The 18,784-nt window shown below is 38.6% G+C and overlaps 3 protein-coding genes and 1 non-coding gene across 7 annotated transcripts; 2 read left to right on the plus strand and 2 right to left on the minus strand.

The window, feature by feature from the left end:
- The first annotated feature begins 2,476 nt into the window (after nucleotides 1-2,476).
- On the plus strand, nucleotides 2,477-7,839 carry LOC124068831 (SH2 domain-containing protein 1A-like). Of its 3 annotated transcripts, XM_046407305.1 has the most exons (5): nucleotides 2,477-2,729; nucleotides 4,405-4,465; nucleotides 4,566-4,713; nucleotides 4,982-5,059; nucleotides 7,083-7,839. In XM_046407305.1, the coding sequence occupies exons 1-4, from the start codon at nucleotides 2,578-2,580 to the stop codon at nucleotides 5,023-5,025; spliced, it is 405 nt and encodes a 134-aa protein (XP_046263261.1). In that variant the 5' UTR covers nucleotides 2,477-2,577; the 3' UTR covers nucleotides 5,026-5,059; nucleotides 7,083-7,839. The 3 variants fall into 3 exon arrangements, with proteins under 3 accessions (XP_046263261.1, XP_046263260.1, XP_046263262.1); XM_046407304.1 differs by lacking the exon at nucleotides 7,083-7,839 and having other exon boundaries at nucleotides 2,478-2,729; nucleotides 4,982-6,616; XM_046407306.1 differs by lacking the exon at nucleotides 7,083-7,839 and having other exon boundaries at nucleotides 2,480-2,729; nucleotides 4,569-4,713; nucleotides 4,982-6,616.
- LOC124068829 (granulocyte-macrophage colony-stimulating factor receptor subunit alpha-like) lies at nucleotides 7,033-14,177 on the minus strand. The gene is made up of 10 exons (XM_046407301.1): nucleotides 14,111-14,177; nucleotides 13,542-13,615; nucleotides 12,120-12,172; nucleotides 11,876-12,027; nucleotides 11,581-11,756; nucleotides 9,982-10,115; nucleotides 8,128-8,272; nucleotides 7,839-7,959; nucleotides 7,254-7,335; nucleotides 7,033-7,160 (listed from the first exon to the last, which is right to left on the minus strand). The coding sequence occupies exons 2-10, from the start codon at nucleotides 13,606-13,608 to the stop codon at nucleotides 7,077-7,079; spliced, it is 1,014 nt and encodes a 337-aa protein (XP_046263257.1). The 5' UTR covers nucleotides 13,609-13,615; nucleotides 14,111-14,177; the 3' UTR covers nucleotides 7,033-7,076.
- Nucleotides 14,178-14,987: 810 nt separating this feature from the next.
- trnae-cuc lies at nucleotides 14,988-15,059 on the minus strand. The gene has a single exon. It is a non-coding gene; the product is annotated as a tRNA-Glu (tRNA).
- A 254-nt stretch (nucleotides 15,060-15,313) lies between these two features.
- Nucleotides 15,314-18,555, plus strand: LOC124068833 (caspase-8-like). 2 transcript variants are annotated; one of them, XM_046407311.1, is made up of 6 exons: nucleotides 15,314-15,469; nucleotides 16,433-16,773; nucleotides 16,883-16,917; nucleotides 17,217-17,322; nucleotides 17,423-17,951; nucleotides 18,133-18,555. In XM_046407311.1, exons 2-6 carry the CDS (start codon nucleotides 16,440-16,442, stop codon nucleotides 18,278-18,280), a joined length of 1,152 nt encoding a protein of 383 aa, XP_046263267.1. In that variant the 5' UTR covers nucleotides 15,314-15,469; nucleotides 16,433-16,439; the 3' UTR covers nucleotides 18,281-18,555. The 2 variants fall into 2 exon arrangements, with proteins under 2 accessions (XP_046263267.1, XP_046263266.1); XM_046407310.1 differs by having other exon boundaries at nucleotides 15,321-15,585.
- Nucleotides 18,556-18,784: the final 229 nt, after the last annotated feature.

The raw sequence follows: 18,784 nt of genomic DNA on the forward strand, positions 1-18,784 counted from the left end.
CAGACTCATCCTCAGGGGATCAAGACTGCTCTCCACAGTCCCATGCTGCTAGCTGTGGAAACCCCAGAAACATATTTTTTTAATGAAATAAAACTGATATAACTACACAATAGTCCGGTGCAATCTTACATACTTTATATATTCATTTCAGCATTCGGTTGATATGATTGCTGGTTTGGATGTCTGACCATCTCCGATCAAATGCTCCGATCAGAAGTTTCCCTTTCATGAAGTCAGCTCCATTCCTCATCACCAGCTCCAGGGTCTGGGTTTCAAGGGAAGTGCCTGATTCTTCAGACTGCTTCCCATGGCGATCTACTTGCTGAGTTTCAAAGCACCAAAGTCTATCTCTTCTGTTTTCACCTTATTTCATATTTTCTCATTTTCTTTTTTTCTTATTAGTGTCAGGTTCAGACAGACTATTCTTGGACCCACAGAGTAGACCAGAGGCAAAATTGCCAGAAAGCGACTCGCAAAGGATGCAGATGATCTGACAAAACACACTGGGGAAGACAGATGTGTGCGTGTGTGTGTGTGTGTGTGTGTGTGTGTGTGTGTGTGTGTATAGGGAGGGGAACAGGAAAATCAAACCCAAACAGACAGAATGAGACCTGACAATTAGCCTCTCCTGATTGAAATACAGTGCCCTCAAAAAGCTTTGTTTTTGCTGTATACTGAACAAATTTTGTTTTAAGATCAAAAGAGCAATATGAGATTCATTCAGTTTTTATTTCCTGGTATTTACATCCAGATCACATAAACAGCATAGCAAATTAAAAAGTAAACCTAAATGAAACATGTCTTGAACAATAATAGGATACTGTCCATATGTAATTCTGTGTCCTAGTTACTGACTATGCGTAAAAATGTGGTACCAGTATAGCACAATGATCACACATGTTCCAGCCATATACACAATAGAGACAAAAGTATTTGGCCACCAGACCATCACAGGGACCTTAATGACATTGCAATCTAAAAACACACACAGCTTTGCAACTATAACGGCTTCCATTCTTGAGGTAAGGCTTTCCATAAGATTTTGGAGTGTTTCTGTAGGAATCTTTGGCCATTCTTGCAGTAGAGCTCTTGTGAGGTCAGACACTGATGTTGGACTCAAAGGTCTAGCTCACAATCTCTGTTCCAGTTCGATGCTCATTTTCTACTCAGACGGTCACTTCTGGATAGAAAATGTCACTGTGATATCACAATGTTTTCTATCCATCATCCGACACCATTTTTTTGCGTGTCCACATTGAAACTGTGCTGACTGTGTAGTTCTTCAGTGCTGCCTGGTTGAGGATGTGTGTGAAGCCTCCATGTTTGTAGCTTCTTGGTGTCCTATCAGAATCAGCTTTATTGGCCAAGCATATGAACATAATACAAGGAATTTGACTGTTTTGTGTTTGTCTCAATAAGCTTACACATTAATAGAGACACAGCAGAAGTCCACCACAAGCTCATTGGTTTCACTGATATTGAATTTCTCTTTTAGTCCTCTCTACTCCTGTGTAAAAATAGCGTCTCAGTGAAGGCAGGACGTTTCTCATAGCAAATTTATTTGCTGGAATCATGCATGTCAATAGAGTGAAACATTCATTTAGCCAAGAACTACACTGAATACCTTTTAACTTCTTCAGAGTCTTCACTACATCTATATGAGTCTTGACAGACATGGGTGTAAACTACAACTTGACTGGTAATGCTTGAGATAGCATGAAGTCACTGTTTCTGGGTTATTTTATTCTTTTATCTGATCATTAGGACGTATTCATGGGGAAACACACATCCTGTCTCAGTGGCTTAAAGAAAACTTTCTGTAAACACTTTAATAAAGTATTTGCTCTGAAGAACTTCTTGTCCTTCAAAAAAAGCTTTTCAATTTGTAAGCACTGACAATAGCACCAAATCAAACCACAGGTAGTGGTTTTGTGTCTTTGTTTCTGTGAATGTGCAGGTGGGTTTACTGATGGTTAGCGTGTGGGACATAGCTATACATGCTGATCTGTTTGTTTAAAGATGGGGTGAACCATTCTGGAGACGCAGCAATCAGCTATCTTCGTCCAGAATCACTCGCCCCACCTTGAAATTCATTGTCTTTTGTGTTGTGAGTTTGACTTAAACTATTTTCCTGTAACTGATATGCCAAAATGTGTATAAAAGATTGTGGAAATGTACTCTCAAAATGTGTTAGTTGAGGTATTTGATTTAATTCCATGAAACTATGTGACAAAAACTTGTATTAGCACACATGGGTTATCAAAAGGCAATCTGGTGGAGTGGGTTGTAGAGCAGGACTAAGCAATCGTTTATTGTTTGGGGAGGGTATTTTTCTGTTATGTGAATTGTAAAATTAACTGAATCAAAACAAAACAACAAAACAAATGCGAGCCGTCTTTCATGTGAGACAAAGGGCACTGCATGTGAGCTGCAGCTGCGTGATAAAAAAAAAAAATGTGTGAAAACCAGATACGCTTTTCCTGCCTCATAACCATTCTCACAAACTGATCTGCTGCTAAAGCCCGCTGCACCTTCATACTCTAAGCAGCACACACGGGTGTCTGTCTCTGAGACAACATGGAGGAGGAGGAGATGCTGGTTCGGTCTTTTTATTACGGGAGGATTGGAAGCGAGGCCACGGAGAGGCTGCTGGAAAGCTTTGGACACGAGGGCAGCTTTCTGCTGAGAGACAGCCAGACTGTGCCGGGAGCCTACTGCCTGTGTGTGAGGTGAGCTGTGACAGAAAGTGACATTTTTCATTTACTTCTGTCTCACCCTTATGTTTGTCATTTAATCCGTCCGTTCAATGGTGAATACACTGTGCATGTTTTGTTTGTTTTAACACAACTTGACATAAGACCAGAGACTTAAGCTTTTTCTCCAAGATAAGTTGAGAAAATCAGCTGACGTGGGGCTTTTATTCATCTCATCTGAGTCTGTGACTCATTTTTTGAAAGAGATTCTTAAAACTCAAATATAGGGATACATTACAATTTAATGGGAATAAAATCACTTTACATGTAACATTCTGTGAAAGAAGAAAGAAAAATAAAACTAATTCCTTTTTTTAACTTCTGTATTTGTGTGCAAATAGGGAGTGCACACAAAGGGAGTTTTTTAAACTACCTTGAACTGTTCTATGTTAATGTTTTGAGTGACTGTTTTGAAAAATCTGTACATTTTTACACAGGTTTTTTGTCACTTTTGCTGCAGGATTCCGTACAGCTTTAAACTTTGTCTAACTGACAAAATGAATCTCAGACAGACCAAATTTTTGCTGAAAAAAAAACAGACACCTTGGAAGGTGGTTAAAACGGTTAAAAAAGTGTTGAACAAAAAAAAGTCAAAAATGTACCTGGACACCTTACAACTTACACAAGCATCAAGTGAAAGAGGCATTTCCACACTCGGCTGATCTGAAACAAAACAGTGCTATAGTTTAATTTATATCTCAACACATTTGCATTTTAAGGCGTTGCAGGCACGTTTTCCAAACTTGTGTTGCCATAGTTAAAATGGCAGTAAAACTCACTTAAGGAACAAACCAATCCAAAATGAAACCATTTGAAGCAGAAATAAATTTACTGCTTCAAATTTACTGTTCCCTATAGTAAAACAGAAAGCCAAATACATGCAGAAAAAATACGGACAGTGGCTGAAAAACTGCTCAGTTTGTTTACTGAAATAAAATTAGGAATATCACAAATCATTTTAACAATTGTTTGTGTGGTTGGGTAGTTTCGTTTATAGCAATACATAATTTATAAAATGTCCAATTGTTAAATAACCAACAAATAAATCTTTATCTTAAAAGTAACTAGTATAGCTGACAAATGTAGTAAAAAAAATACAATAACGTAGTGGAGAAGTGTATAGTAGCATAAAATGGAAACATTCAAAGTGCCTCAAACTTGTATTTAGACAGTAAATGTACCCTTCACCTCCGTTCACTGGGAACTACTCAATATACATTTTCTACAATCTTTGTTTCAAGAGTTCCTGTACAAGCGTCACAAAAACATTCAAAAAGTCTCTGTATAGTGCAGATAGTAAGTCTTTAATTTACTACTTTAAAGTACTTTTAATTTTTTAGTGGTTCAAAATCCGAGCAAAATTTACAAAAATATATTTTCATAATGAGTGCATAAACAGAAATTTAAAAATAAACACAATTAACAACCTGTAGGCACAATTATAAAAAAAAACAGATGTGGAAACTGAATAGATGCTCCTAAGCTCTTGATAGAATAATGAGATCACTCTGTAGAAAGACTACTGGTTTCACCTCCAGTGTGTTAAACTGAAATCAGTCCTGCTCTCATTCACATCTCTCATTGTCACATTAGAACATGTGCAAACACGTTTGACACATTCACAACAAATCATTCACATTTTATTTTGCAGAAAAACACCATTTGTGCACACCTACAGACTTGTTCACTCCTCTGATGGCTGGTGTCTTCAGGTGAGTGAACATTCACACACACACACACACACACACACACACACACACACACACACACACAGGATGTTATTAACCGTTTCCTGTGTGTGTGTGTGATTAGCAGGATTCAGGAGTCAGGCTGCAGAGTTTTAGGACTCTTGAGTCACTGATAGAGAGTTACAGAAGGCTTGCAGTCTGTGATGTCAGTATAGCCCCCCTCACAGATCCACTGGACAAAACACAGCTACAACACATCAGCCCTGAACAAGGTATGACGCACACACACACACACACACATACTCTTTATATCTATGGCATAAATTATTTTCCTTTCCTCTCAAATTGTAGAAACACCCTGAAAATGACCCTACAGTTAAATCTGGTTCATGTACACAGACGGGAACGGACACACACAGATATGCACAAAGTGAATTCAGTGTGTGTTATGTTTGTGGGACATCAAAGAATTACTTTTCACCTGTAAGAAGCCTGTTGTGGTTCAACACTCAACTCTAACACAGTTTCACTGGTTCATAGGGTTTGTCTACATGGAAACGAACAGCAGCAGCTCTGCCTGTTGAGGCTGTGCTTTCACTGATCAGATGGACGAACAAGGTGACAAACATGTTGTACAAAACATATGTCATATTTTTTCATGTTTTTTTTTATTATTATTATTTTTTAATCTTTCCAATATTTCTGTTGCTTTGGTATTGGCCTGAAAGTCATAGAAATGCTTTTCATTTGGTGTCTGAGTGAATGCAGAAATATTGTTTTGTTTTTGTTTTTGTTTTTTTGCGCATATTTGCGTATGAAAAAGCCTGAGTTTGCCTGTTTTCTCAATCTTCTGTGTACCTGCTCATCTGTGTGTCTTACAGTATTTATTTTGTGCCACAAAAGAAGGATAAGGCACATAGTTTTGATCATGGAATGTGTTGTTTTTCTACAAGCACGCCGACACTGACTTGTTTTTCAGTGTTTTTGTGTTTTGTATGTGCCTGGATAAGTCACCATTGTGTACAGTGATCTGTGTGGTTTATCTGCACATCCTTTATCTTGTCTGAAGACACTATCACAGCACAGGAAATGTAGCAACGTGGGAAAGGCAAAACATGAAATCTATTGTGGGAAAAGTCATTTTACTGTGTGACTTCATTTGTTTTCATTTCACTTATTTAGCACGAGGTCCTTCTCAGTGAGTTGCAGCATCCAGTAGATAAGACGATTTTCAGCAGCGCGGCCTTACTCATTTCAGTCTGGTGTCAGATGCAAATGAAACATAAATCGTACTCATCATGAAAGGTATATGTGTCTTGGGTAGCTTACCAACTGGCGGACTATGTTTAGCTTTATTTGAGGCTTTTGACACGGTTTGACACGGGCTACACTTGGCACTTCCTTGGAGTGTGTGCTTGGTTTTTTGTCAATCTAAAGTAAGTACAAGGTATTCCAGTCATGTTATTATGTGCGACAAACATACTGAGCATCTATGACCCAAGGCTGTTTTCTTTTGCTTTGTTAATAGGAGACATTCTGTTAATTTGTTAGCATTTTGCTCTGTATGTTTTATGCATTATATTTGTTTCTCTGAGGTCATGAACAATGCTTTATTGTGAACTGATGTGAACTGTACATGATATCTGCCATCTGTGTTTCAAAGTCAGTTCAGCTAGACTTGATTTAGTTTGACTTGATTAGCTCTGAGTTGGCTTCATGAAACAGTTTAAACCTGGTTTAGTTTGTTAGGCTTGTTCAAATTAGGGTTTTTACAATAAAGTGACATCGTACAAACACTTTGATCTGTGATGATAATCTATCTTTCTAATCATATTTCAAGGAATTTACAAAAAAAAAAAACCTAAACTTTCTATTGACATAATTTTTTCACATATCTTGATTAATCTGTGCAAAAATGTTTGTGTAAAAGTGATCATTTTTGAGTAGTTTTGTGCCAGATTTAACAAAAGTTAATGAATAGTTAAGCTTTAGAGGTGTTTGTGGGTGATTTATCGTTGAATAGAGCCAGGCTAATTGTTTTCCAGTTTCCAGTCATAAGGCTAAGCTAGACTAACCATCTTATCTGATTCTCTGCCAGGAAGTGAAACATACTTCCTAAATTGTCGAATCTTGCATTTCCTGTTTTTGTTTTGAAATGAAGTCTTTTTAACTGAGCACATGATGATATAGTGTATCATTCAACTTTATTTCACACGCAAACCAGAGTATATGTTGTAGATGATGCATATTGTAGAAGCGCTAGACTGTAAATATATCTACATTTCAAGTCCAGCTGATCAGCTAGTTCAGACCAAGCAAATGTATGTCATCAGGACTCAACTACACATGTTTTTTGTTTATATAACCAAACAATTTCACATGTTGTTTGAGTTATAGGTAGAATTTTATATGTCCAATATATTAGCATTTGTCGTAGCATTTAAAAAGACATGAGAAAAGCATAAACCCACAATTTCCACACAGATACACAGATATATACTTTGCATGCCTTACTTATTCACACCAGCTGCTGAATCATGTCGTCATATGAAAACGTGTCTGGCACTGAATGGACTGGATGTGACCGCAGGTTTATTATTATTTCCAATTTAAAAACATACTTCCTATATTGTTTTCAAAGTGTCTTTCCGAGGTTTTCCTCTGTGTCTTCCACCTCTACAATGTCCTCAACTGGCTCAGCTGATGGGGGAGGATGGAACTAGAAACACAAAACATAAACATCACTAAAAGTTGTGAACAAGTGTTTGTGATAAAGTGTGTTTGTGTGTGCGCGTGCGCAGTTTGGTCTTACACTGAATGCGTCATTTTTTTCCAAGAAATATATGTACTTTGGTGGTGGGCGAGGAATTGGAGGAAACAAAACCTTAGTCACTCTGAAACACACACACAAAACAAGCCTTTAGTAAGAATGTCAGTAAACATTTAAAACTCATTTGGAAACAGGTAGTTGACTATAAAGGTTGCAAAAATAACATGAAAAGTGCTTCCTCCCTGCATCTTCTTTTGCATTTTCTTTCCTTTTTGTTCTTCCTCTTTGGCTGTTTAAGAAGCCACATAAGGGAGTTTCTGTCGGCACCTTAACATTTATTATGAACATTTTGTGGTCGCTCTTCAGGGAAAAGAGCGCTCCACCACCCATACACTCATCTCACTTCCACTTTCTGTACTCGGTTTTCAAACTCAACTTCTCTGCTTCTGCTAACTTCAAGGTCAACTTTGAAAAGAGTTCATGTTTTCAAATTAGCAATAGCTCACAGAGGAGGATAAAAAATAAAGCAGGGGCTGTGTGCAGGTGAGTGTGTGTGTGTGTCTGCGTGTGTGTGAGCCAGGTATCAGTCAAAAGGTTAATCAGTGAGTTAGGGACAAAAAATAGTACCTCTGATATCGCACTAACAGCAGCACAGCCAGGAGGATCATGGGTATTCCAAGGGAAATTGAGATGATCACGTAAGTGCTGTGTTTGTAACTTTTGCCTGGATCTGAAGACGGTTCCACCTCTACAAACAGACAGACGCACAAAGGTTCTCATAATTCTAAGTTACATTCATAGAACAGAAAATAGTGTATTCAAGCTTCCAGACATGAACCGATCAACCTGTGCATGGAGATGATAAAAAGTCAGCAGCCCACCATGATCGAAGATGATTTTAACAAACAGCACTCACCGACAGTGTGACTCCAGTCACTCCATTGACCGTTTTCTTGGCATCTATCCTCCATCCTCGTCCTCAACCTCACTCGGTAGGTGAATTCAGGATCCACATTCAACTCTGTGTAGAACAGCTGCCCGATTAACCTTCTGGGTCTTTCCTGTTTTCAGAAGATAACAATTCATCAGTAAACACTCAGCAGGCTTACCTCATGTAGGCTGCAAACTAACAGCAATGACCACTGCAGGGGCATTATGTCATGGGGTTGTTCATGTGTTCCATTTTCATGAATATGATATCTCAGGAGCACTTTGAGGGAATCTCTTCAAGTCAAAGGTCACTGTAACCTAACAAAACATTAGCTTAACTGGTTGCCAATCAGTTGCAGGGCTGACACACAAAGACAGACAAACACGCACTTCACATGTAGGGGCAATGTAGAGTAGCCAGTTAACCTATTGTGCATGTTTTTGGGACTGTGGGAGGAAGCCAGAGTACCCAGAGAAAACCCACACAGGCACAGGGGGAACATGCAAAGCTCACAGAGAAAGACAGGGATTTGAACCTGGAACCCTCTTGCTGTGAGGTGACAGTGCTAATTACTGCACCACTGTGCCACCAGAATTCATGCTCTAATTATAACATTTCACACAAATGTCTAATAGGATAAAATAATGAAGTGATGACATGTCAACTTTACTGTGACATCATGATGTTTTTTTGTCCATCATTCAGCACCGTTAACTCAGGAACAGAAGGGGAGACTGTGTCCATATATCACATTTGTTCAGATACTGAATTGGAGACACTACTCCTGGGTGTCCACTTTGAAACTGTGCTAAACAGCTCAAAGGACGACGCTGTTACCACTGTGCTCCGCCCAGCTCTCACACACATGGACACTTTTAAATACTTTTCATGGACTTCAACACTATCATCCCTCCCCAGCTGGTTGGTAAGCTGAACTCTCTGGGCCTGGACACCTCCCTCTGCAAATGGATCCTAGACCTCAGAAAGTCTGGATTGGCAGCAACAACAACTTGTCCCTGAACCTCAACAAAACTGAAGAGATGGTTGTGGACTTCAGAAGAGCACAGAGTGACCACTCTCTGCTCAACATTGATGGCTCCACCATGGAGATCGCCAAGCGCCTCAAATTTCTTGGTGTTCACCTGGCAGAGAGCCTCACCTCACCAACAGCTCCACTGTTAACAAAGCTAAGCAGCGTCTAGACTTTACAACACTTTACACCTCATGCTGCTTACAATAACTGTCCTACCTGCACTTTATGGCTGTCCCACACATTCCCTACAGAACCGTGTTTTTGTCGGTGCTGTTCCTTTTGTTTTCAATGTTCTCTCTTGCACTCTGTACAGTCTGTATGCAGTATGCATAGTCTGGGTTGTTTGCACAATGTACAGTTATGTACAGGTTGTATTTAACCTCTCTTGTGGTGTTAGTGTTGCACCTGGTCCTGGAGGAATGCTCTCTCGTCTCACTGTTCAGTGTACTACTGTAAACAGCTGAAATGACAATAGAAAACCACTTGACTTGACTTGTATAGATTTACTGTGCTGCCAGGTTGAAGATGCATGAAGCATCCATGTTTTAGAATTTGTAGTTTCTTGGCAGAATCAGCTTTACTGACTACATTTTTAAACACACACAAAGAATCTGACTCATTTTTTTGTTTCTTTCTTCTTAAATGTCCACACTAAGCACAGCCCACCACCAAGTTCACTGGTTTCATTGATATCAAGTTTCAGTATCATCAAGTTTGTCTTGTTTATGTGTACCAGAAAATAATGTAAGTAATTGTATATATGATGTCTGTAATCTTCATCTACACCATTCACACTCATACTGTACCTGGTCACCCATGTCCAGCTGGTATTCAAAACACTGGGGGTTAGGGCGCACTCGACTCTTGGGCAGAGCCCAAGTCACCACCAAGTCTTTATCTTTCACTGATGCTGAGATGATGTGGGGTGGAGGCAGGACCTCTATGGCACACAGAACCACAAAATTGGTCAAATTAATTGATAACAGTTCATTCCGAAGGTCTGTTGTTGCCTCTATGGATGGTAAGGTTGGTCAGTCACTTTGGTCCAAAATAAAATTTCTCAGCAACCATTGGACAGCGTTCCACTAGTACCACCATTAAGTCAATTATTTTTTTATTCTAATACTTTGGTTTAGAGCTAATTAGCTTTATTAACATGCTAAATGCAAATATGAGACAGCGTATGTCTTAAACCTGCTAAACATAATGCTAACATATGCTAGACAGACAAAAGTATTGGGAGAGATCTCATTATTATTGAATTCAGGTATGACATAAGGCTGTTTTTCAGGGGTGGGGCTAAGCCCTTCAATTCCAGTGAAAGGAAATTTTGGACAATGCTATGTTTCCAGCTTTGAAGAAACAGCTTGAGGAAGGTTCTTTTCTATTCTGACACAACTGTGCTCCAGTGCACAGATTAAAGTCCATAAAAACATGGTTGGATGAGTGTGGTGTGGAAGAACTTGGCTGGCCTGCACAGAATCCTGACGTCAACCCCATCATATGCCTTTGGTATGAACAGGAACAGAGATTGTGAGCAGGGCCTTGTCATCCATAATGCATGAATGGGCAAAAATTCCCACAAAAACACTCCAAAATCTTGTGGAAAACCTTCCCAAAAGAGTCCATGTATTTACAATGCCATGTCGCTAAAATCCCCGTTACGGTCAGGTAGCCCAATACTTTCATCTATATAATGTATGTTGTTGTCTATCAACATATATTAAGGTGTCCGACGTGTCTCCACTTTGTCCAACTGTGCAAAATGTCAAAATGTCCCAGATAGGAATGCTGCCATCTTGTTCTTGTAACATTATATTGAGCCACAGTTTATGCAGTAGTGATTGTGTGGAGCTGCAGTATCGAGCTTCCACTCATACACCGGTCTGAGCTTAGCTGTCAATCAGCAATTCTCAAGAAACAGTTGATTGCTGAGTCTCAATCACCAATTGACAAATCACCACCAACCCTAAACATTAACTAAAAATCGATCACTGTTCTCATTGTACCTCAGACTGTTAAGTTTTTTAATTAATAGTGCACATCCTACTCTCTGTCATTGCAAGGTGTACACATGAAATCTGTTTTTTTCTATCTATTTATCTATGTGTCTATCTACAGGGTCATAAGTGATGACTGAGAGGCATTATTTTTGTATGAGTCTGCATTGTTTTTAGGACATTTGTGTATGTATTGCACTCTGCTGTGATGCTCATTTTCATTTTCATTCTCATTTTTTTTTTTTTTGCTCATTCATTCTCAATTTTGCAGTTATAAAAGAACACCTGTATGTTATACCTCTTATAGTTTACTAATCCAAGTAGTGCTGATAACTAACTACCATACCCACACAATTTCTTCTTCACATTTTGTACAGCTGACTGTAGTGTATCTTGGAGTTTTACCTAGCATTTCAATGTCGTATTTGTGTCCGTAGACTGTCCACTTATCATGCAGGGATACATTAAACTGGATGACTATATTTGTCCCCTCAAGTTCTTGCAAAACCAAAGGCATTGATCCAACTCTTTCCACAGCTGGATGGTTTAGGCGGCGAAATGTCAATGTAGCATTACAAACACTAGATGAATAGACAGAGAAAGATATATTTTTCACTTCATACAGTTTAATGTACTTATATTGCAAATATGCTTTCCTATTCATTAATATGTGTCATAATGTGTTATTTAAAAAAAATACCTGATATACACAAAGAGCTGAGTATCCTCGTGTAACTTGTGGAATGACCAGGAGCAGTTAAGTATATTTGTTGGGTAAAGGAGGCAGCGGTAGTTATCATACACAGCATCCTCCTCTACATGATGATCCTCCACTAAAGAAATCGTGGCAAACTGAAAGAGTTTTTCAAACAAGGAACAAGAAATTCAACATATCATTGTACCTGTGTGGCATTTGGAAATTAAAAGAACATTTTGATTCTCACATCATCACTGTAGTTTTCATCCTGACAGACATCAGGGTGGTTGGCCTCTGTCTCTGTTCAAAAAACATACAACGAGGAGCAGACCAGAGTGAGTATCAATGCAAGTCTATAGAAACTGAACAGGTGCATATACTCCAATAATAATTACTAAAAACATATGTGTAGTATAATCAGTCATACGGTCAAGGTTCTAGTTCTCTGTATCTAGGAACTAAAAGCAGGACGTCTGGCTAACAGCTGAAACTGTAATTTGCACGCTTTGTTCAGAATGATTACCATTCATTTCATCCATCCATCCACTAGCTATCATTGCTAATCCTCTGCGGGGTCGCAGGGCAGCTGGAGCCTATCCCAGCTGATGAATTAGGGTCACCAGCTAACCTAACTTGCATGTCTGTACTGTGGAAAGAAGCACAGTTCAAACCAAAAGCCCGTGGAGCACCCATGCAGGCACTGAGAGAACAAACTCCACACAGAAAGGCCCACAGTTTGAACCATGAAACTTCTTGCTGTGAGGTGACAGCGCTAACCACTCCATGCATTTCATTTTACTGTAAGTATCCTGCAAAAAAAAAAAAAAATCTCTATTTTTCAATGTGGTCGCTGTAGAAATGCATGAAATTAGATATTATTCTGGTTTGTTTTTAACAGTTTTGAAAAGCTGTTTCAGCATTTGAAAATGTGTAAATGTGTTTGAGAAATGACTCACAGCTTGGTCCATATAGACCTTGGTTTTGTCGACCATATGAAGGGCTTTGACGGTGTGACTTCAGTTTTGACCAATGCATGTTAGCAATGGAAGAACAATGCAATTGGGGTAGTGGAGGAAGCTGTTTATCTTTAACACATTATACAAGGAGTGTGAAAACAAACTGTGACACAACCCAAAACTGGTCTTCTCAAGAAGAGCTGTGATCATTTTGATAGCCATGGTTCATCTTACTGAGGACAGGAGGATATGCTCCCAAATATTGAAATCTGCTCAAAAAAATGCCCCCTAATAATATTCTATATTATTCTAGTGTTGTGGACATTAGACATTAGAAGTCTTTACTGTCACTATACACGTACAGTGAGATGTTGTTCGGAGCAGGCCAACAGATGCACAGAGAAGAAGCAGTAGATAAGAGCAGTTAAATAGAATAAAGGTTCTAAAATGTACAACAATATATACAAAGTTGCTGGGAATAAATAGATAAGGTGCAGAATATGCACAGCAGCAAAGTGGTATTGCACGACAAGTAGTAACACTGTACTGTGCGTTACAAAGTAATACAAAATATATATATACATTTATAATATTAAGGGTGGCTGTAAATGGGGACCTGAGACCTCTTGATACAGTAAGTTATAGTCTGAGACAGTGAGACAGAAAGAGAAAGAGAGTTTATGTGAAGGTGTGTAATGTGGAAAGTTACCTACCACTTTGTGAGGTCCACAAAAAAAGGAGACCGGAACACAGGACAGAATGGACAGGTAACAGCTTCATAGCCAGTCTACATGTTTTACACACACACACAAAGACACACAAACAGATGTACATAAACATACCCCAGAGTTTTGAGAAATACACTGCCCACACATAAGCTGCCCACACTTAGTAAAGCAATATCCTGACAGCAAATTACTTCCTCTTTTTAAGTTCCTTCATTTAGAGACTGACACTAAAACATCTCAGTAGTCACAGCAGCTTTACTCATAAATATTCCTGTTGGTTATATTTAAATGTAAGTTTTAAAAACACATTTCCACTGCTTACAAAAGCTTTTACAATTTCATGTTATCAGCACTTTGGTTTACTCTCACACTCAACTATAGTACACTCTCTCTCTCTCTCTTTCTCCAAAATAAATGGATATATTCAGGATTGGCTATTCAAGGTGTAAACTTTCTTTTGAATAAAATCTAGTCCATCATAAAATTCACAATATCTTCCTACAGTGTATATTATAATACAATGACTTTAAACAACATCAACATGAAGCCATTACCTTCTGCTGTCTCTCCACTCACTGACTGACCGTCCTCTGAGTGCCTTCACTGCCTGAAGACAATGACACATTTCTGGGGAAAGAAGAAGCATGACGTCACATACTGTACAGAGCTTCAGGAAACCACGAGTTTCCTCCTGTTTCCTTTTTACTGTTCTCTGACAAAAAAGCTATACTTTTGTGGTGACATCCAAAACTTGGCGTGTTTTTGTAACCAAATCAGTTATCAGCATTTGGTAAAATCTGGAAGTTTCATTTTTAAATAGTAAATTAAGATTGGAAATTAGATAAAATTTGTAACTATTTAAAATTGTCGCAAATCTTTTAAAAAATTGGTAATTCTAAAAACATCTAAAAAGCAATATCCACTTCAGGAAACTCAAATATAATTCAACAGTTAGCTGAAATCAAAACTGTTTAAAATTCACACAGTTAAACAGGTCGTGAAACTTTGTGTTGTATGTGGTCCAATTTCTGATGCTGTGTTGATGGGAATATGGCAATATGTTAACGATGTTCTTGATATTTATTTATACATTTTGGCCACTATACTGGTCTTTGATACACATCTGTTAAAATAAACATTGTTAGGAGACGTGACACTGAAGAAAGACGCCAACACTAACAGTACTAAAGATACATGGATCATCCCTGGCTATGTACTTACAAGCAATAACAACAAAATGAAATTCCACAAATAAATTAGGTTTGTCGAAGGTCTATTAATGTGGTGATGGGACGGATATTGTGTGATGTTTTAGTTAGTGTGGCTTGATAAACATGGACAATAAGTCTGTGCGGTTTATAAGAAAGGGTAGTTCTATAAGTAGTTTCACTTCTAGTTTATGTTTCTGACAGAAAATTCAAGGAAAAGAGATTCCCTGACCGGGAATCGAACCCGGGCCGCGGCGGTGAGAGCGCCGAATCCTAACCACTAGACCACCAGGGAAGGTGACTGCATTTATAAGGTGAACCAGTGCTCAATTAAACGTTGGAACTGAAACTATTTTCAAATCAAATACTTTGTTTTCATTCTTGAAGTCTAAAGAAGCTTAAATCTCATCTGACAGTTTCCATTGTGGCGTCTTCTTTGCTTTGCTTTTCTTTGCTGGTGTATATATATATATATATATATTATAGTGAATGGCTCTATATAATAAAACTATAACCGATCAAAATGCTGCCCTTCCACAAGGTGGCGGCCACGCATCACAGTTATCATTTTCCATTGTCTCTCACTACTATATCCTCGGAGTAGTTATGCTTGCACATGGGTTGATAAAATCAGATTGTATGAACGCAGAATTGACTGGCCAGTACTTAATGTTAATCTTATGTGAAGGTGCCATATCGTCTCGGGTAAGGAACACATTTTAAGCCTGCATTCCGTTCAGTCTACTCTAAACGAAAGCAGCTAGTTGTTAAGAGCACAAGAGTTCACCCGAAGTTCACTTGGAAGGAGAGGCTTCCGGACAGTAAGTTACCAAAGCTTCGTGTAATCATTACTGTACTGTTATATCTATATATGGTTTATGTATATAGACCCTTCAGCACTTTCCATTGTCGCAAAAACGGTTTTCAGCCGGGTTAAGTTCTAACTGTAGTGTCAGTCTGCAGGACCGGGTGTAAAAACACATAAAATACGAGGTTAGCTTTAATTCCTACTAGCTTAGCCGCGCTTTAAAGACTAATTGTGAACTATGGAATGATTAAATTACGAATTATACATTTTGTACTATGTGCTTTTCAGTGCTAAAGCAATGCTAACTACAGTATCTTACAAAAAGCTTTCAAAAATTGACTCTGTGATCCAGAAACCCAGTGCTAGAGCGCTGCGGTGATTAGCGCAGGGTTGTGCGGCAGCGTGGGAAGTGATTTGGTCTAGAAACTCCGCTTGGCTAGTGCCCAATCTTCAGCTTTAGGGAGGCTTAATCCATCTGCAAATTTGCTGCAGACTTGTTGCAGATGAAGACTCGGTCTGAATATGTATTTCCATTAACTGACTCTTCGCTGGTGACACCAGAATTCCAAATCATTACAGCCAATTTGCTCCAAGATTGTGATTGGCCACCATCGATTCAAGTAGGGTCTCCTTTCAAAAAAAGAGGTGTACCTCCAAAAGTTGGCAGCATACAAATGAAAATCAAAAATATAAATACATCAAAATAAAAATAAAAATGCAGTTGGCTTGAACTAAGGCCCCTCGCAGTCCCCAGGCCCTGTTCTATATATGCCCCTGACTTAACTATGAACAGAGGAGTTCATGACATGTTCGTCCAAGCCGCTTCTAATCCTCACCTTGCCTCTCTGTTTCTCTGTCAGATTCAGCATGGCATCCAAGAGCATAGTGAGGCATAATAAAATTACCATTATAACGATTCTGAGTGCAGACCACAGGCTAATTCTCAACAAAGTTCATGAGAAGGACTTGATAACTGAACGGGAGTACAACAAACTGAAAAGCATCAACAGAGAAGATGTAGAGGGGCATGTGGTTGCTCTCGTGGATAAGATCGTGAATAAAGGAGATGACACATGCCAAGCCTTCCTGAACATCCTGCAAACTGATGAGGACGTTAAAGCCACTTTCCCTGACCTGAGGAAGATACAGTGGAACGACACTTTACCTCTACCCGTCCAGGCTTTTTCAGTTAAAGACAATGGTATGTTAACATATAATTTTGGTATATAAGTGTTTATCTGATATTCCTGTTATACCAGTCTAGTTTTATCTTTGAAGATGTAGTTCTGTTTCTCTCTTGATTTTCTCAGATGATCTGTCACAAGAGAGCAAGAGGCGAAAGACGGTGAGCTCCTTACCTACCTTTTATATTGAAACACCATGTTATATTTTATTTAGGATTTGTGAAAGAGACAAAAGAGGGAACTTTTCTTCACAAAACATATTTTCACCTAAAAGCTTGCAGATACATGCTTACTATCCTGTATTAACATATATAACAATAGCCTTGTAATATTGTCATAGTAGGTCAAATTTAAACTGGTAACAAAAAGTAAAGTTATATGTTAGTAAAAGTCTCAATATTCAAATGCAACTCCAGTTAGTTTCTTCATTGTGTTTGTGTCCTACTGTTTTTTTTTTCAGGATGAGCTATACCAGGTGAAAAGCCAGCCTACTGGCCTGTGTGTGATCATAAACAATGAGACATTCACTGATATGAAACTGAGAAGTGGAACCAACAAAGATGCTGGTATGATAGAGAGTGGTCGGACTGACATATTTGCACTGTTGTCCTGTTTGTTTATGGTTAAGTTTAACCAATTTTTTTGTTGTTGTTCAATTTCCTGCAGAAAGTTTGGCAGAGGTCTTCAGCTGGCTGGGGTTCAGAGTGCTGATGTGTAAAGACCAAACTAGGGACCAGATGGTTCAGGCACTCAGTTGCTTTGCTTCTCTCAGTGACTTCTCTCAGCTGCAGAAGTTACATGTTAAGGAGTGGTCCAGCAGCGGATTCACTGATCTTCAGGGCGTTCCTGAACATGGCGATGCCTTCTTCTGCTGTATCCTCAGTCATGGACAGAATGGTGTAGTCTTCGGGATTGATGGGGAACCCCTCCCCATTAAACAAACAATCAGAACCTTCAAGGCAACCCTCATTGGCAAGCCCAAAGTGTTCCTGATCCAGGCCTGCCAGGGGAAGCAGAAACATCGTGGAGTTTTATTAGAAGATCTGCAGACTGATGACTCTCATTTTATCCCAGAAGAAGCTGATTTTCTTATTGCCATTGCCACTGTTGAAGACTATGTATCATATAGGCACACACTTAATGGGAGCTGGTTCATCCAGTCTGTGTGTCAGCAGCTCAGGGAGGGCTGTCCAAGGTAAATGTGAAATAATAAGTAATGTTAAACTCAATATTAAATATTTAATTACACAATTAGTAACAATGTACACAATATTTAGTGTTTTGTATATCTGATATCATTACCATGCATCTTATACTGTGCACTTTATTGAATCATGATATATACTAATATGTTTTTCCACACTGTATATTTTTAGGGGTGATGACATGACCACCATTCTCCACCGCGTGAATGATGAAGTAAGCCAGAAAGAGGCAACCAGTCGGCCTGGTGAAGAAAAGCAGATGCCTGAAGTAAGGTTCACCCTGAGGAAGAGGCTGGTGTTGTCACCACATTGTAATTGAAGCTCAGTCACCAAGAATCATGTAAATACACCATACTTCATATCTTAATCAAGGATGTATAATTAACTCAGGGGCAGCTGTAACCAGCAGAATGCTGATTGAAAATTATTAATCAGTAATCAAAATAATCATTACTGCTCTACCCAGGGTTTTCATAAAATGTGTCTTTTCTCTTTTTTATTTTTTTTAAATCTTGTATTTTTAAATCATCGCATTGAGTCACTGTCATTTATATTGTCACAGATTTGTGTCTCAGAAATAAATCTTTTTAATCACTTGTGTGTCAATATTTTAATAGGGAGAGGGAGTTCATATCTCATATTTCTTTCCATTTTATGCATTAGCTCACTTGCATACAAATTTAACACATAGGTGTTAAAAGAGACATTAACCATAATTGCGTGTTCTATTGAAAAGCCATTTATCATGTCATTTTAGTCGTTTTTTTCTGTCGTTTTGACCTTGATAAATATAAATACAGGGAGGAAAAAAAGTTTGAAAACA

This window comes from Scatophagus argus, chromosome 13, assembly GCF_020382885.2.
Source record: "Scatophagus argus isolate fScaArg1 chromosome 13, fScaArg1.pri, whole genome shotgun sequence".
Classification (NCBI taxonomy): domain Eukaryota; kingdom Metazoa; phylum Chordata; class Actinopteri; family Scatophagidae; genus Scatophagus; species Scatophagus argus.

What these genes read in the sequence shown, in the direction of transcription:
- LOC124068831 (XM_046407305.1), top strand. Translation starts at nt 2,578, where the DNA reads ATGGAGGAGGAGGAGATGCTGGTTCGGTCTTTTTATTACGGGAGGATT. An exon ending in GCCTACTGCCTGTGTGTGAG is followed by an intron (nt 2,730 to 4,404) that starts GTGAGCTGTGAC and finishes TTTATTTTGCAG; the next exon opens with AAAAACACCATTTGTGCACA. An exon ending in CTGATGGCTGGTGTCTTCAG is followed by an intron (nt 4,466 to 4,565) that starts GTGAGTGAACAT and finishes GTGTGTGATTAG; the next exon opens with CAGGATTCAGGAGTCAGGCT.
- LOC124068829 (XM_046407301.1), bottom strand. Translation starts at nt 13,608, where the DNA reads ATGAAGCTGTTACCTGTCCATTCTGTCCTGTGTTCCGGTCTCCTTTTT. An exon ending in CAGCTCTTTGTGTATATCAG is followed by an intron (nt 11,757 to 11,875) that starts GTATTTTTTTTA and finishes CTATTCATCTAG; the next exon opens with TGTTTGTAATGCTACATTGA. An exon ending in TGACTGGAGTCACACTGTCG is followed by an intron (nt 7,960 to 8,127) that starts GTGAGTGCTGTT and finishes GTCTGTTTGTAG; the next exon opens with AGGTGGAACCGTCTTCAGAT.
- LOC124068833 (XM_046407311.1), top strand. Translation starts at nt 16,440, where the DNA reads ATGGCATCCAAGAGCATAGTGAGGCATAATAAAATTACCATTATAACG. An exon ending in TTTTTCAGTTAAAGACAATG is followed by an intron (nt 16,774 to 16,882) that starts GTATGTTAACAT and finishes TGATTTTCTCAG; the next exon opens with ATGATCTGTCACAAGAGAGC. An exon ending in AGAGCAAGAGGCGAAAGACG is followed by an intron (nt 16,918 to 17,216) that starts GTGAGCTCCTTA and finishes TTTTTTTTTCAG; the next exon opens with GATGAGCTATACCAGGTGAA.